The 18199-nt window shown below is 38.7% G+C and overlaps 1 protein-coding gene across 1 annotated transcript; it reads right to left on the reverse strand.

Annotated features, from left to right (window-relative positions):
* Window positions 1-391: 391 nt before the first annotated feature.
* LOC133563421 (ammonium transporter Rh type C 1) lies at window positions 392-16501 on the reverse strand. The gene is made up of 12 exons (XM_061917543.1): window positions 16420-16501; window positions 15839-16204; window positions 9421-9613; window positions 8838-8988; window positions 7868-8015; window positions 7614-7780; window positions 7392-7529; window positions 5686-5822; window positions 5481-5605; window positions 5333-5406; window positions 5199-5266; window positions 392-2188 (listed from the first exon to the last, which is right to left on the reverse strand). Exons 2-12 carry the CDS (start codon window positions 16059-16061, stop codon window positions 2155-2157), a joined length of 1458 nt encoding a protein of 485 aa, XP_061773527.1. The 5' UTR covers window positions 16062-16204; window positions 16420-16501; the 3' UTR covers window positions 392-2154.
* Between the last annotated feature and the right edge of the window lie 1698 nt (window positions 16502-18199).

An 18199-nucleotide genomic window follows, 5' to 3' on the forward strand; every position in this document is an offset into this window, starting at 1 on the left:
TTGGCTCTCTCAGCCAAAAAGGTTCCCGACCATGGTCTATAGATGGATCATTTTTGTTTGAACTGAATATTTGCAGGAATGATCACGACTGGTCAATGCAATAAAGTAAAACACAACTTTGACTTTGACCACTTCCACTCACCAATGATGTTCTGACCTGGCGGCACAAAGCATAAGCCAGCGTGTGTTTGCTAAGCACAAAGTCTCCTGGGATCAATAAGGGTCTGACCCGTGCAAAAAAAGCTTGCTGTCTGTCTTTTCAATGAGAGAAATATGATTTTTTTTTTGTATACAGTGACAATATAAATGTATTGTTTCAATATAATAATGCTGACTTTCGGTTTAAGTTAATCTTGTGGTTAGAGTGCATCATGCATGTTATACAATGTGATACCTTACAAACTTTTTATTTTCCCAAACCTATTACTCTTCTAATTGACTCCTCATGACAGCACACAAAAACTATTTAGTCATGTTATCAATCATACATCCATCAATGCCTTAAGGCGGGGGTCAGCAACCCGCGGCTACCTGCAGCATTTTTAAAAAAAGGATTGAAAATGTAAAAAGATGGGGGAAAAATATACTTTTTTGTATTAGTATGTTTTTTGTTTGAGGACAAACATGTAAAAAACCTTCCCAATGGTTAGAAAGCCCACTGTATATTATGTTTGTGTATGCTTCACTGATGAGAGCATTTGTTATACATTGTTTTGTCCTACATATTTTGGCAGTTCTTGAACTCGCCATAGTGTGGACTGTGATGCAACGGTTTGTTTACATGTAAAATCCTCCACTCCTTCTTTGTCTCATTTTGTCCACCAAACGTTTTATACTGTGCATGAATGCACACAGGTGAGCTTTGTTGATGTTATTGACTTGTTGGAGTGCTAATCAGGCGTATTTGGTCAGTGCATGACTGCAAGAAAATCAATGCTAACATGCTATTTAGGCTAGCTGTATTTACATATTGCATCATTTTGCCTCGTCTGTAGGTATATTTGAGCACCTTTAATATCATTTACTTTTTATCCTCTTGGTATACAATTTAGTTTTGCATATATCATGACACATTATCTGTATGTAATATTGGCTGCATTTCTGATATTTGTTTGTGTGCCATGTTGTTCCAGACCACAGCAAACATTATCTAGCGTGCCAAAAAATGTAATAAATGAAGACAGCCTTAACTTGGACACAGACATTTATACCTTTGGCCATTAAAAGCCAGTAATTTCCGGGAGTTATCTCACCTTCTGACTAGCTCCTGATTTACTAATGGTTCCTAATGTTGTAAAATGTGTTGAATTAATAATAAATTTAAACATTTCTGTCAATAAAGATTTGCTTCAGCCTGCGACACATAGTCATTTTGATTGTAGGCTATTATAGCTAATATAGACACTTCCGTCATGTGTTGCCTTCATTATAACACTTATATATACCTTTTATTTTTTGCGGCTTCAGACATATTTGTTTTTCCAATATGGCTCTTTCAACGTTTTGGGTTGCCCACCCCTGCCTTAAGGAATAAAGTAGTCTACCGTATTTCCTTGAATTGCCGCAAGGCATATAGTATGCGCCTGCCTTGAATTACTGCCGGGTCAAACTCGCTTCCCAAAATAATTAGCGCATGCTTAGTATTACCGCCTGGTCAAACTTGTGACGTCAGGAGTGACACTAACCCTGTCATCATTTTCAAAATGAAGGAGGCTGATTTCAATACCGGTAATTTGAAATCGCAAAAAGAGAAGAAGATTAAGAGCTATTCAGTAGGATTTAAGGTCCAAGCTTACATCACACTCAAATTTTTACTGCATACCTTTGGTAAGTGCCGGAGTGAGAAGAAGTTTTAAAATAATTAGCGCATGCTTACTTTTACCCCATGCCTTTGGTAAGCGCAGGAGTGAGAAGAGGTTTTAAATGAATTAGCACCCCGGCGGCAATTCAAGGAAATACTATATGTTGATTTTCGTACACACACACATTTTATTCTGCAAATATGGGGGAAAAATCCTCAAAAAAAGAAACTCTTTGGCTGGACAATAAATATTTGTAAAGGTGGGAAACATGATCAAATTAAATCTTTTTAGCAGGAGAATACAACGATAGCAGCAGAGGACTGCAACCCTCCATGTTCCAGGTGATGCTGGGTCAGTTCTGCTCCATTGTGAAATTTGACTCCGTCCTGTAATCAAAAACATTTCACACATTATTTCATAAGATAATAAAGATAGGTTCCAGCACCCCCCGTGACCCCAAGAAAGACAAGCGGTAAAAAAATTGATGGATGGAAAAAAGTATGGAAACAATAACTTATGTCTGACAGTGTGGTGACATATTCAGGATTTAAGGTCACTTTGGAGTACATTATGTAGCTCACACCCACATAAACACATTAAACACATGTACAGTGTTAACATGACATTTTGCTGCCCCAACAACACGTGCATGCGCGCGTGTGTGTGTACGTGTGTGTGTGTGTGTGTGTGTGTGTGTGTGTGTGTGTGTGTGTGTGTGTGTGTGTGTGTGTGTGTGTGTGTGCGTGCATTAAACATCAAGCAGTTACTATTGGTGACCAGCAGCTTCAGTTTGAAACATTTAAATTCATGCTTTTTTATGTTTTTAGTGAACCAGTACTGCCACCAAGAGGGCAATGAATGCAACAACAATAGGCAGCAGGTACGTGTTGTCAGAGGAGGCAGACCATTATGAAAAAAAGCATAATGATCACATGATTAGATGTCAATATTTTTTATTTTTCCTGTGTTATTTCAATTGTTAATGTTTAAAGTATTATTTTTATTCGCAGAATTTGCACATTTTCTGATTAAATACGTGGCAACACCTGAGATGAGGCTGATTGTAATTAAGTGAGTAAATTGTATTTATTAAGCACTTCACAGATAAAATCACAAAGCGCTGTACAAAGCATAGGCGAAGTAAAACAACAATTCAATTTAAAACAACAGGGACAATATCATAAAAAGGATAAAAAGTGGTTTAATTAAAAGGTGCATTAACTAAAAGCTTTACTAAAAAGAGAAGTTTTCAAATTGTTCAATCGGTCCCAAATGCATGGGCCGTTTTTGTCAGGATGTCGTTAGTATGTTTGCAGAAACATTTATCATATATCACACATCATTTATTTATTATAGGTATGACATCATTACTTCAGATACCATTGATTTCTTTCTTTTTTAAATGGTAAAGACACACCTTTTTAATCAGGCTTTTTATTGATTATTTTAAAGACATGCACCTGGGGATAGGTTGATTGGCAACACTAAATTGGCCCTAGTGTGTGAATGTGAGTGTGATTGTTGTCTGTCTATCTGTGTTGGCCCTGCGATGAGGTGGCGACTTGTCCAGGGTGTACCCCGCCTTCCGCCCGATTGTAGCTGAGATAGGCGCCAGCGCCCCCCGCGACCCCAAAAGGGAATAAGCGGCAGAAAATGGATGGATGGATGGATTTTAAACTCTTCAAAAGGTTCTTAGTTGTTATTCTATTTTATTTATTTTTATTATTACTACTATCACTATCAATAATATATGTATTTATTAGTTTAATGACATATATTTTTTGAACACATATTTAAAAAAATATATATTATTCTTTTTAGAATCCATACGTGTTTAGTTATTTTCTAGTGTTTTTTTTCTATCCTCTGTGTGTGTGTGTGTGTGTGTGTGTGTGTGTGTGTGTGCGTGCATGCATGTTCGTATTTTTTTTACATATATTTAAAAAAATTGTTTTAATTTTTTTTAGATTCTCTACATGTTTAGTTATTCTCCAGTGTTTTTCTCTATCCTCAGTGTGTGTGTGTGCGTGTGTGTGTTCGTTTTACTGGGGTAAAGCACTTTGTGTTGCCTTTTGCATAAAAAGTGCTACATAAATTAAGTTTGATTGAATATTTTGTTCAATTACACACAGCACAGTAGTCTGGCTAAGTGTGAAAGGTCGTACAGTATGCAAGTTGCTTATTGCTGCTGTCTTTCTACAGAAAGTCAAAGTGACATAGACTTTTTGTTAAGTTTTATCGAAAAATAATTTTCACCTACAGTGAATGATTCTCTAATTTTCTCTTGTTATCCTTTTAATGAGCAACCTTTAATAACATAAATTAGAGCACAGACAGAAAAAAAAAATAATACAGATTATTAATAATTGAAATGCAATTATTCTAGAATATAAAGTAAAGGAAAAAAGGCATGAAACTCACCACACAGTCAGAAATATTTTGACACTGATAGAATATTTATTTTGCCTTAATACTCCACACTGTTTTTAAAAATAAATAACGTCATTAAAGCAGGTGTGTTAGACTCATTTTCACGATGGGCAGTAACTTTAAACATAGATTAAGGGCAATCTTGATTAACCAACATTCTCCATCTGTTCCTACCTTACAAAGTAGCCTTACACTTCCTCACGCACAAAAACTAACACACCCACACCTAGACTCCATCCACACAAGGTACTTATTATCTTAATTTTTCTATATACTATGTTTAATTTTGTTTGTTACCGGTAATTTACTGCTTTAGGTGAGAACCTTGCATAAGACTTTTTGGGTTTCTTTTCTCACCTGCACTTATTTCTTATTACGTATTTCTCATTACTTGTCTGTTTTGTTTTGTTTGTGTATTTTTTTTTTTTTTTTCACAATGTTACTACCTTTTGCACCTTATATTGTGCGAATAAATAAATAAATACAAAACGCATTGGCAAAAAAAAAAGGGTGAACAACAACACTGCTCCCACTGAAAGAGAACGTAAGTGTTAACCCTGTAATACCATTTTTGTGTTTCTTTGAGGTTCACGTATGATATTGTTGAAAATAGACGTATAGCCTATGTTTGGGAAGTCTACTCTTAGTTTCAGCCGATACGATTTGCTTTGAAATGCATCATGTATGCAGCCGCCTGTCAAATTTCAAAAGCCAATATGGCCCTTCAGCCAAAAAGTTTGCCTACTCTTGTCATAAAAATACAAAAACAGTATCAATCAGTCAATGTTTATTTATATAGCCCTAAATCACTAGTGTCTCAAAGGGCTGCACAAACCGGAGTAAAGTATCAGGACTTGTCAATATTTTAATTTGGGTGGGGGGGAGGAGGAGGAGGTAAAAATGTTATTTTCCTTTGGGCGGGGCTGGGGGCACGCCAGCAAATAATTAAAGTAAGTAAAGACTTACACATCTTTGTTCAACATGTGGTTGTTGTACTGCAGTACTGGTGGAACACTTTCCTCATCATCAGGCACCTACAATTTAAACAATATCATGTTTGACTGGATCATAGAGGAAAGTCTGCTATTTGGCTCACTAACCTCCCAGTAGACTTCATCGTCAAAGCAGTTGTCATCAGCTGGATCGCCCCAGATGGGTAACCTTAAAATAAAACCTGCGCCGAAAGAAAAGACATCCTAAACTTGGACCAAAACACCTTTGCCATATTCGTCACCAGTGTCCACGTACCAACCATGATGCCTCCACCTACACCAAAGCAGAGGGCCACACAGATGCCGGCAGCCTGGTGACCCCCCTGCCTTGTCGGTGTCATGTCTTCAAAGTCACCATCAAAGTCAAAGGTGTTTTTCAGTCTTCAATGACAAATTCAATAAACACAAGGTGACACACATTACTACTGCACTTGTGTACTGCCGTTTTCCTCTTCACTCACCCTTCTTTACCATAAACAGACTCAGACGCGGCTGCAGCAGTAATAGCTCCCACAATGCCACCGATAAGACCAGGCATGGCGTGAAGGTTGTGGATTCCACATGTGTCCTGGATCTTCAGGTGTTTCTCCATGAAGGGCTGCACAAGAAACATTAGATCAGGACTAGACTATAAAACATTCCAAACAAGAAGTAAAAAAAAAAAAAAAGCAGTGGTACTTCACAGGGATGTAACTATATCCATCCCTCAGCCTCACATATAAATCAATTAGCTTGCAGTCATGGATTGACCAAATATCAATCAATCAATCAATCAATGTTTACTTATGTAGCCCTAAATCACTAGTGTCTCAAAGGGCTGCACAAACCACCACGACATCCTCGGTAGGCCCACATAAGGGCAAGGAAAACTCACACCCAGTGGGACGTCGATGACAATGATGACTATGAGAACCTTAGAGAGGAGAGGAAAGCAATGGATGTCGAGCGGGTCTAACATGATACTGTGAAAGTTCAATCCACAATGGATCCAACACAGTCGCGAGAGTCCAGTCCAAAGCGGATCCAACACAGCAGCGAGAGTCTCGTTCACAGCGGAGCCAGCAGGAAACCATCCCAAGCGGAGGCGGATCAGCAGCGCAGAGATGTCCCCAGCCGATACACAGGCAAGCAGTACATGGCCACCGGATCGGACCGGACCCCCTCCACAAGGGAGAGTGGGACATAGAAGAAAAAGAAAAGAAACGGCAGATCAACTGGTCTAAAAAGGGAGTCTATTTAAAGGCTAGAGTATACAAATGAGTTTTAAGGTGAGACTTAAATGCTTCTACTGAGGTGGCATCTCGAACTGTTACCGGGAGGGCATTCCAGAGTACTGGAGCCCGAACGGAAAACGCTCTATAGCCCGCAGACTTTTTTTGGGCTTTGGGAATCACTAACAAGCCGGAGTCCTTTGAACGCAGATTTCTTGCCGGGACATATGGTACAATACAATCGGCAAGGTAGGATGGAGCTAGACCGTGTACTATTTTATACGTAAGTAGTAAAACCTTAAAGTCACATCTTAAGTGCACAGGAAGCCAGTGCAGGTGAGCCAAATCAATAAAATCAACAAAGCTATCCTTTGTGCATTCATGCACAAAGTAAAATGTTTGGTGGACAAAATGAGACAAAGGAGTGGCAAAAAACACGTTTTTCTGTGGCAGCGTCAAAAAAAGTTGCACATGTAAACTAACCACGGTGAATTCAAGAACCGCCAAAATCAGTAGGACAAAACAGCGCTTGCCAAATGCTGTCATCAGTGAAGCAGGTTTAGTATAAATAGTAGGATTTCTAACAATTAAGAAGTCTTGTGTCATGTTTTTTTTCTCTTACAGAAAATATATTAAAAGAAAAATTATATTTTTTTCTTCATCTTTTCCATTTTCACACATCTCTTAAAGAGGTTCAGGGAGCCACTAGGGCAGAGCTGAAGAGCTGCGGGTTGCTGACCCCCGATTTAGAGACTCCAATTACACTAACATGTTTTAGAACTGTGGGAAAAAACATAAGTACTTCATAAAAACTACATAAACACGGGGAGAACATGCAAACTCAACACAGACATGTGAAGTTGAGAGTTCAAATTTGGAACCAAAAAGACCCCTGATTAATTACTTTAAGATCTTAAGCCCTAAGACAGTTGATCAAAACTCAGAGTAAAGAATACCGTGAGGAAGATATATCCCAGCGTGGATATGATACCACAGCAGAAGCCAACTATTAGAGAGCCGTAAGGCATCAGCATGAACTCTGCTGCAGTTCCAACTGCCACGCCTCCAGCCAGAGTGGAGTTCTGGATGTGAACCTGTAAAGCAGAAGAAGAAACTTGCTTCATAAACACCTGATTATTATACAAAAAATGGGTTTCATTCTTATCAGAGGATGTTACCATGTCCAGTTTGCCATGCTTCTGAAAGAGGCTTGAGATGGTCACAGTGGTGAGCACTGTTGCTGCCAAGGCCAGGTAGGTGTTAATGGCGGTTCGGTGCTGCCCATCCCCATGGTCAGTGATGGCTGAATTGAAGCTGGGCCAGAACATCCACAGAAAGATAGTTCCTACCCATAAGAACAGCAGGGCGGAAAATCACAAAGCCCCTCACAAAATGAAGACAGTAAAGTTGTGTAGCTTCATCTCATACCTACCAATCATAGCGAAGACATCTGAGTGGTAGACCGAGCCCTGCAGACGACTGCTCTGGTCTAAGTTTGGTCGATAGAGCATCCACGAGATGGCAAGGCCGTAATAAGCCCCGAATGTGTGGATCACCATGGAGCCTCCTGCATCACGGGCCTTCAGGGGATACCATGCACTATTTATTGTACATATTTTCAAGTGGTGAGAAATATTGCATGTATAGTAGTACCTCAATTTAAGAGATTAATTGGTACTGTGATAAAGCTCTTAACCTAAAACCCTTGTATCTCAAATGAATGTCTACTACTGAAATTAATTTAATTATCATGTTTTAATATGTAACACAACTTCAAAAAAATAGATAAGAAACAATTTATAAAAACAAGACAATATAATCTATTACAAACAACTACAGTATTTTTTTTTGGAGTAATGCAATAATATTGTACAGCATTTACCTCCGAGAGTTGACTTCTAAGGTGTCTCTGTTCAGTCAAACACACCATCGGAAGCTTTTCCATATTTGAATGGATAATTACTTGCATTAAGATATTAAAAGTACATTCATGGCTAGCGTCATTGACTCATTCTGCTTAAGTTTAGTGCGGACTAGCAGCAATAGGCTCCAATTGCTTTGTCAAGTTGGCAACACGCTCAGTCATGTTTTTGATTATTATTTTTTTTATCATTTAAAGAATATAATCTGCTTCTTCAAAGCACTGTTCTTTACACTCACTTCATTCCTTCCGATGGTTTGAAAAAGTTATGTTGATCACTCGCTATAAGCAAATGCTAGCAAGTAAGACCGGCTCGTACAACTACGGGATGCTTTTAAGTCAAATTTTTGCTTGCAGAACAATTAACGGAGAGACAGCTCTTATCTCAAAGCACTCTTTAATTTGGACACTCCTAAATTGAGGTACCACTGTATATGCATATACAAAAAGAGACAGTACTGTAAAAATAAGTCTGACTTACATGTATGACACTGAGGATGATATATTCCTCCACAGCAAACAATGTGACGCCAAACAGAGTCAATACCATCAGCTGAACTGGACTGACTTTACCCAGCACGGCTCCATAAGCAATTAAGCAGCCCGCCACACAGAAATCTGCATTAATTAAGCTTTAAGAAGGATGAAAAAATAGAAATAGTTCATCTGAAAAGCACAAAGTGAGCATAATGCCACTACATTCCAATAGCATCATCATTTTTCTGAAGTGTGAAGGCTCTGTTTATGTTATCTGACCAGTCAACCGTTAAAAACCGCTATTAGAGCTAACGTATCTCTATGGGAACGTTGGACTGGTTTCTCCAGCATCACTTGTTTTCTTTGTGTGGAAACCATGCAGGTGTAAACATATTCCATCAGACACTTTTTTGTAATAATACAAAACAATTATGTGTCACTTGAATGTATGTTTACAAATACTGTAGCTTGGCAAGGTTTATTAGTTTCAGACGTGTTTACCAAATTCAACGTGTACGAAAAGGAGTAGGATGAAACATCTTATTTAATCCTACAACGCCGTCTTAGCTGGAGGACGAAAAACATACCTCTCGATTCCTATTTTGATCTTTCCATCGGTCCAGTCCAGGGAGTGGAACCAGCCCTGCATGAGCAGCGCCCATTGGATGCCGAAAGCTGCGATGAGGAAGTTGAAACCCACAGCACCGAAGCTGTAGCGCTTGAGAAAAGTCATAAGAAAGCCAAATCCTACAAAGATCATCACATGGACATCCTGGAAACCTTAACCAGAGATCATGTTTGAGGTGGAAAGTACAGAGAAAAGCAAAAAAAGATAAATTAGTGTGGTTTATTTAGAAACAGCAAAGAACCATATTGACCAGAATATATCAAACCTCTTTTTTAATTATAGAATTAAGTAAAGAAGTTATTTATCTCATCATAAGTGACTTACATAGTTATGAAAAAAACAGTTGTATTACCACAATACTGATTGTAATGTGTAAAATATGTAGGTACAGAGTACAAGGAGTGAACATGGGTTTTGATATTGACATTGTTATGAAATGAAAAATGGGTAGGATTAACTAAGCACTGCTTCTTCCTACCCTTTTTTGGACATGTAAAGAAAGACATTCTAAACATTAGAAAATGGATGCATGTCCTGCATCATTTTGATACTATATATGTTCAAATAATACTAATCTGAATCTTTTTTTAAGTCCTGTTTATTTTATAGGTGGAAAGGCTTTTTTTTAAATGACTTATAGACAAAAAATTATACGTCACATTTGTTCAAATTTTTCACTTACTTTGCTTCATTGATCACAGTTATCTTAAAACATGCATTATCATGCCTCCTCTGTTTGCACTTTTTCCAGTGTCACGGTTGCATTTGTTTTTCTTTACTGTGTGTGAGTGACAGAAAGAAAGGCTGTGCCTCGCTCGGGATGAAATTGTTTGGCCCCATAGGTTGGATTGCGTGTATAAATCTCTAGACTGAAAAATGAGTGTTTTTTTCAACAGAAAATAACTTATATTTGGGTCAATACTAGGGCTGCGAATCTTTGGGTGTCCCACAATTCAATTCAATATCGATTCTTGGGGTCGCGATTCGATTACATATCGATTTTTTTCGATTCAACGGGATTTTCGATTCAAAAATGATATTTTTACGATTCAAAACGATTCTGTATTCATTCAATACATATGATTTCAGCAGGATCTACCCCAGTCTGCTGACATGCTAGCAGAGTAGTATTTTTTTTTTTTTTTAAAAGCTTTTATAATTGTAAAGGACAATGTTTTATCAACTGATTGCAATAATGTAAATTTGTTTGAACTATTAAACGAACCAAAAATACGACTTATTTTATCTTTGTGAAAATATTGGACACAGTGTGTTGTCAAGCTTATGAGATGCGATGCAAGTGTAAGCCGCTGTGACACTATTGTTCTTTTTTTTTATTTTTATAAATGTCTAATGATAATGTAGATGAGGGATTTTTAATCACTGCTATGCTGAAATTATAACTAATATTGATACTGTTGTTGATGATATTCATTTTTGTTTCACTACTTTTGGTTTGTTCTGTGTCGTGTTTGTGTCTCCTCTCAATTGCTCTGTTTATTGCTGGGTCAGGTTTGGTTTTGGAATTGGATTGCATTGTTATGGTATTGCTGTGTATTGGTTTGTTGGATTGATTAAAAAAATAAATGAAACATTTTTTCTTAAATTAAAAAAAAATGGATAAAAAAAAAAAGAGAATCGATTCTGAATCGCACAACGTGAGAATCGTGATTTGTATTCGAATCGATTTTTTTCCCACACCCCTAGTTAATACTGTAGTATCCCCTTCTGTATCATGACACATAGTTCTCTATTGTCATTATCCATCAAAATCTCAAGTAAATGAATGATCAAAAAAAAAAAAAAATGGTCTTCACGGTGGCAGAGGGGTTAGTGCGTCTGCCTCACAATACGAAGGTCCTGCAGTCCTGGGTTCAAATCCAAATCTGTGTGGAGTTTGCATGTTCTCCCCGTGAATGCGTGGGTTCCCTCCGGGTACTCCGGCTTCCTCCCACCTCCAAAGACATGCACCTGGGGATAGGTTGATTGGCAACACTAAATTGGCCCTAGTGTGTGAATGTGAGTGTGAATGTTGTCTGTCTATCTGTGTTGGCCCTACGATGAGGTGGCGACTCGTCCAGGGTGTACCCCGCCTTCCGCCCGATTGTAGCTGAGATAGGCGCCAGCGCCCCCCGCGTCCCCAAAAGGAAATAAGCGGTAGAATATGGATGGATGGATGAATGATCAAAATAAGGATTCCAAATGCAATTCAACTTCAAACAAATGCCTTTAAAGTGGTGCAATTAATAATACAACCCATTTTGCTCCAAATAGTCTTAACAGCTGGCATGTAGGATATATTTTGCTGTAATTTGTTAGTCAAAAATAAAAAACTCACATGCATTTTCACTTCCTTTGGATTTAATATAGAAGCTTTAATTAAAAAATCCTTCTTATACAAACAGTTAAGAGGTGTACAGAAAATATATTTACGGTAGTGTTGTAATGATACCAATATTTTGGTACCGGTACTAAAATTATTTCGGTACTTTTCTAAATAAGGTGGAACACATAAAAATTGCATTTTTGGGTTTATTTTAACAAAAACTCTGAGGCTCCTAATTAGTCTGCTGACGTATGCAGTAACATATTGTGTCATTTATCATTCTATAATTTTGTCAACATTATTAAGGACAAGTGGTAGAAAATTAATTATCCATCCACTTGTTTATTTACTGTTAATATCTGCTTACTTCCTGTTTCAACATGTTCTTTATACACGTTTAAAGTGTAGTAATCACTTATTCTTCTGTTGTTTGATATTTTACATTAGTTTTGGATTATACCACCAATTTGGGTATCAATCCGAGACAAAGTAGTTACAGGTTCATACATTGGTCATATTCAAAATCCTCATGAGTCCAGGGGGGACGTATTTCCTAAATGTATAAACCCAGTATACATTTTAAAAAACGAAAGAATATGTTTTGACGCCAAAAAATATTGATGTAAACATAGTAGTATCGACTTTATGCGTGTTTGTACTTGATATCATTACAGTGGATGTCAGGTGTAGATCCACCAACGGCGTTTGTTTAAATTTTGACGCCGGTGAGCTATGGTGTGTAGTGAAGCATGTTTAGCTATTCTTCGTCCTGCAGCAGATGATACTTTTAATAAACTTACTTTATTTGTCGCTATTGAGTCGAGAACTGGTGATTTAAAAGTAGCTAAAACACTGCCGACTGCGGATGGACGTTAGCCACTAGCTAGCTAGCGATGTCTTAAAGCATCTCTTCCGGAGGGCGTTTCAGTGTTATAACTTCACCTTTTTCGTTAGTTTTTAAGCCAAAATGCGTCCGTTCTCCATTTTCTGTCTACACACTGTGTCTGCTTGTAAGTACTCCGTGATTGTGTGTCGCCGAACATGCTCGTCTGCTCGTAAACCAGCAATGTCACGACGTGACTTCGACGCGGGCGGTGCGGGACCGGTACTTTACAGAGACGGGGTATCGTACCGAAAATGATTCATTAGAACTGCGGTACTATACTAATATTGGTATACCGTACAACCCTAATTTACGGTTGTTTATATTTTAAACAAAGTATATAAACACAGGCCTTGTGAAGCATGGGAGCTTATAAAGAGTAAAACATCAATACAGTATATGTTTTGCAGACTATGCACACATTTGTGTGCAATTAAAAAAAACATAGGTTTGCTAATTAATCCAGATGTTATTTTTGTGGTTAATGTTACACTTATAACAAGGTAAAACAAAATGAAAAAAATCACAAGCTGATGCAATGTTATAGAAAAAAATAAGCCTCAATTTATCACAACTTTTGTCGCAACATTCTAAAAAACTGCTGTGCATTCTGGCACGGTAGGAATAATTTTGAGTTTGAATAAGGGCCTGATGAACTCGTTAATTTATGGATCATTTTCTGCCGCGTCTTGCCTAGTAACTACAGTAACTCTCGCAGGTGGGCCCTGGGGTGTTACATAATCAAAGCTTATTGGCTTAATGGCCAGGCGGACCATTCTCTATCAACACATACATGCTTTCTCTGGGTATATTTTCAAATATGGACATGCCATTATGCACATCAATAGTGGGAGTTGGCACACTATCTGCTTTGTTTGCCAGTCTGAACCCAATTTTTGTCTCAGTCCACCTCGTTTGTGCAGACGCAGTTTTTACGTTGGGCATTGTGGGCGACCGTCTAGGGTGCAGTCTCCCCTCTCAAAAAAACTTGCCACATCTCTTCTAGACTACCACCATAATGAAACATGTTACCTAATAAAAGACTGACATGGAGAATATAATTTTTTTCCACATCAAGTTAGTTGAGTGGGCACTGGGGCATCCCGTATCACTATTTAGTTTTTTTTCCTGTGCCTGAGGACGAGCTCAGAGTTCAAAATGGACAAAAGTGTTGTCAGGCTAAAGCTTATCAATGCGTATACCTGAGGTCCACTTTGTCACAGGAACGTCTTTCTGGACTTGCCATTATCACCAACATCATGCATTTGTACAACAGATTGTGTATGACGTAATGATTCGATTTTGCATCAAAAAAACCTGGAAAAGTCCGGTTTTAGATTGCACTTTACGCCTGTAATATCTATTTCAAATTATATTTGTTTTATTCATCTTTGTGTGTCAAAGGTTTTATACAATTTACATTTCTATTTACGTTGACATACTGTATTTACTTTATCTTTTTGTATTTAAGATCATAGATTATAAAATATTGTGTTTGTCCGTTGCTGATTCTGGGTTGGGGGTTAGGAGGGGCTCAGAGTTTTGCTCAGGGCGCCAAACAGGCTCGGACCGCGTCTGCTTTCATAAACCAATTCTCGAAACTAAACGGATACCAGCATAACCCAGGAAGTGTCATTTACAAAACATGTCCACAGCTATCTGAATGCTACAATATGTTTTCACTTTAAAATATTTGATTAATTTGTGACAAACAGCAGGGTAAAAACTATTAAAACCCACATTTACAGAAGTCTTTCACTGCCTCACTAAACAAAATGACTCCAACTCGCAACTTGATTTAATATTATTGCTCTCAACACATTATTTATCAAAGGGATATGTTTTATTAATTGTTTTAGTGTGGTTTATGTGAAACATGTTGCAACTGGATCTTCACAGAAAACAAGCACCAGTGGATGGCAGCAACATAGGTAATCATCATATCAATATGTATACACAAATAGCTTGTTTTTATCCCATCCTGAACTGGTTTTAAATGCAGACGGTGTGTTTACAAAATTTGATAATTAAATAATTTAATCTAGAGCAGTTATTCCTGAACTTTTTTAACCAAGTACCAACTTAGAAAACACTTGGCTTTCCAAGTGCCACCATAGAGACCAACATTAAATTACAGTGGCATATTAGGCCTAAGTAATAATCAAAAACAGAGCAGAGGTTTTATTGAATAAGTATATTTAATATTTTGGCTGCACACAGTTTGAACAGTAACACTGTGTTTGTTATTGGAAAATAAAACACTGTACATTAATCAAGTGATTATTTAGCATACCACAAGTGCACAGGTGTCAAACTACAGGCCTGTAGGCCAGATCGGGCCCGCCACATATTTTAATGTGGTCCGTAAAAGCTTAGAAATAATGCGTGCTTTAATTTTTATTAGTTGTATTCATTGTTTCCATTTTGACAGAAACAAATGTATGTAATGCATGAAATTTGATATGTTTTAAACGTTTAGTATCTGCTAATATTTTTTTATTATTAGAAGTGAGAATCTTTCTCACAATTTGATCCAGTTCCGATTCTTGGGGTGACAATTCGATTCGGAATGAATTCTGGTTTCAAACCGATTCTCGCAATGTATTATTTAGTATAAATATTCATGAAACTTTTACAAAACTGGTTACAGATGACAAAACCTCTTTTTGGTTGCTGAATTATAAGCGCAGCGAGTAAGCATGGAGTGAGTCAAAAAAGTAGAAAAAAAAAAGATTCTTAAAACTATTTTTAAGTAGACTTTTGAAAATTACTAATTAAATAAAAATACAAATAAATAACAATCGCGATTCGGATGTGAACCGATTCTTGAGCACTCCTAATCATTATATACCGTATTTCAATTCCTTAGACAAAATATCAATTTAAAAAATCTGCTTGTCACCTTGACATATGATTTTAAAGTAAGCTATCCATCATTTTTTTATGTACAAAAAATGTAATAACCAAATGCATAAGAAATTGTGTAATAGTATGATCTATATTCACATTCACAGGTATAAGCGTCCCTCTGAAGGCAGCCTTAAATGCGACGTGGCCCTCAATGAAAACGAGTTTCTCACCCCCGCAGTAGTTTTAAGAATCACTGATCTAGAATGACTCAATCTGACAACCATAAAATTGTTTAAAAAGAGCAAAGTCAACACTTACTTGGATATCTGAAGTAGAAGTCATTGTCAATGTCACTGGATATATTATGGACTTTTTTGTAGTCTATCCAGTGTGGATCTGCCTCCTCGTTATAACGGATAAAAACTCCAAACAAGATGATCATGGCTGTTTGCCACACGATGCACACTGCTGGAAGACTTAAACGGATATTTGTATTTTTGGAGCGGTCACAAAACTCCCTGAAGCTTTGAACGCTGCCCATCTTGGAGGATAGCTTGGTCGTTATTCAGTATGTCTTTTGGAAAAGTACAGTACCTGCCTGAGTGAAAGTCACCAGCATCATCAGCTCGGGGGAAGGTAAGCAAAGATGAGGACACACCCACACTTACTCCTTCTACTGTAGTTCTGCAAATCGCACATGTTTATGCAACACAAAACACAAATTATAACAGATTATAACACATTCTCAATTTGTTGCGAGAATTCATCACTCACTACTGATGCTGAAATAACATAACTGGAAGTATCACTAAATATATAAAGAATGATGAGGAATATTTACAAGTATGCTCTAACTGGGACAAAAATATGCAAGTTATAAACATGGAAAGAAGACATACTGTTAGGGAATAGTCTCGCAAACTCCTCGCCGTGCGGCAATGGAGGTTGCAGGAGGGGCAGGTAGGGGTTCTCATGACTTCTGCACGAGTCAGACCCTGTGAAGCATTCACTGTAAATAACATTTTCCACATGGTATTAGAAAGGTGCTTGACAGGTTTGACTCAGTCATCCATTACCGCACAGGGTTCAAGGTGAACACGAGTGTCCACTGGCACTTTTTGTGTGTCAGAGACAAAAATTATCCCTTTAAGTTTTTTTAAAAATGAGTAAAATATGGAAAAACTAAAATTCAAACATCTGTATGCCTACAAAACATTAAAAACTTCTAAGCGATAAGTATGTAGAGTTAAATTGTGTAATGAGCAAGGCACTCAATGTACTAATAGGAGTAAGTTTAAAAAACTTTACAAAGTATATGAAGAAACAATATAATTTGTCCTGATTTCATTCATTTATCATTTTTAAGTTACTGCTTGGGTTAGTCTATATCTTGTTTTTACTTACTTTACATTTTGACACTCTTTTCTGACAGCTTATTCCTGAATGTATTGATTCATTTACCTTTAATGTTTTTATTGTATTCCATCCATCCATCCATCCATCCATCCATCATCTTCCGCTTATCCGAGGTCGGGTCGCGGGGGCAGCAGCCTAAGCAGGGAAGCCCAGACTTCCCTCTCCCCAGCCACTTTGTCTCGCTCTTCCCGGGGGATCCCGAGGCGTTCCCAGGCCAGCCGGGAGACATAGTCTTCCCAACGTGTCCTAGGTCTTCCCCGTGGCCTCCTACCAGCTGGACGTGCCCTAAACACATCCCTAGGGAGGCGTTCGGGTGGCATCCTGACCAGATGCCCGAACCACCTCATCTGGCTCCTCTCGATGTGGAGGAGCAGCGGCTTTACGTTGAGCTCCTCCCGGATGGCAGAGCTTCTCACCCTATCTCTAAGGGAGAGCCCCGCCACACGGCGGAGGAAACTCATTTCGGCCGCTTGTACCCGTGATCTTATCCTTTCGGTCATGACCCAAAGCTCATGACCATAGGTGAGGATGGGAACGTAGATCGACCGGTAAATTGAGAGCTTTGCCTTCCGGCTCAGCTCCTTCTTCACACAACGGATCGATACAACGTCCGCATTACTGAAGACGCCGCACCGATCCGCCTGTCGATCTCACGATCCACTCTTCCCCCACTCGTGAACAAGACTCCTAGGTACTTGAACTCCTCCACTTGGGGCAGGGTCTCCTCCCCAGCCCGGAGATGGCACTCGGCCCTTTTCCGGGCGAGAACCATGGACTCGGACTTGGAGGTGCTGATTCTCATTCCGGTCGCTTCACACTCGGCTGCGAACCGATCCAGTGAGAGCTGAAGATCCCGGCCAGATGAAGCCATCAGGACTACATCATCTGCAAAAAGCAGAGACCTAATCCCGTGGCCACCAAACCGGATCCCCTCAACGCCTTGGCTGCGCCTAGAAATTCTGTCCATAAAAGTTATGAACAGAATCGGTGACAAAGGACAGCCTTGGCGGAGTCCAACCCTCACTGGAAACGTGTCCTACTTACTGCCAGCAATGCGGACCAAGCTCTGACACTGATCGTACAGGGAGCGGACCGCCACAATAAGACAGTCCGGTACCCCATACTCTCTGAGCACTCCCCACAGGACTTCCCGAGGGACACGGTCGAATGCCTTCTCCAAGTCCACAAAGCACATGTAGACTGGTTGGGCAAACTCCCATGCACCCTCAAAAACCCTGCGGAGAGTATAGAGCTGGTCCACAG

Source organism: Nerophis ophidion, linkage group LG12 (assembly GCF_033978795.1).
Source record: "Nerophis ophidion isolate RoL-2023_Sa linkage group LG12, RoL_Noph_v1.0, whole genome shotgun sequence".
Taxonomy (NCBI): domain Eukaryota; kingdom Metazoa; phylum Chordata; class Actinopteri; order Syngnathiformes; family Syngnathidae; genus Nerophis; species Nerophis ophidion.

Excerpts from the sequence above, each read along its gene's own strand:
- LOC133563421 (XM_061917543.1), bottom strand. The coding sequence starts at position 16,061 with ATGGGCAGCGTTCAAAGCTTCAGGGAGTTTTGTGACCGCTCCAAAAAT. Across the intron at positions 8,016-8,837 it reads TCATCCTCAGTGTCATACAT|GCCCGTGATGCAGGAGGCTC; the intron begins GTAAGTCAGACT and ends TATCCCCTGAAG. Across the intron at positions 5,407-5,480 it reads AGGTGGAGGCATCATGGTTG|GTTTTATTTTAAGGTTACCC; the intron begins GTACGTGGACAC and ends CTTTCGGCGCAG.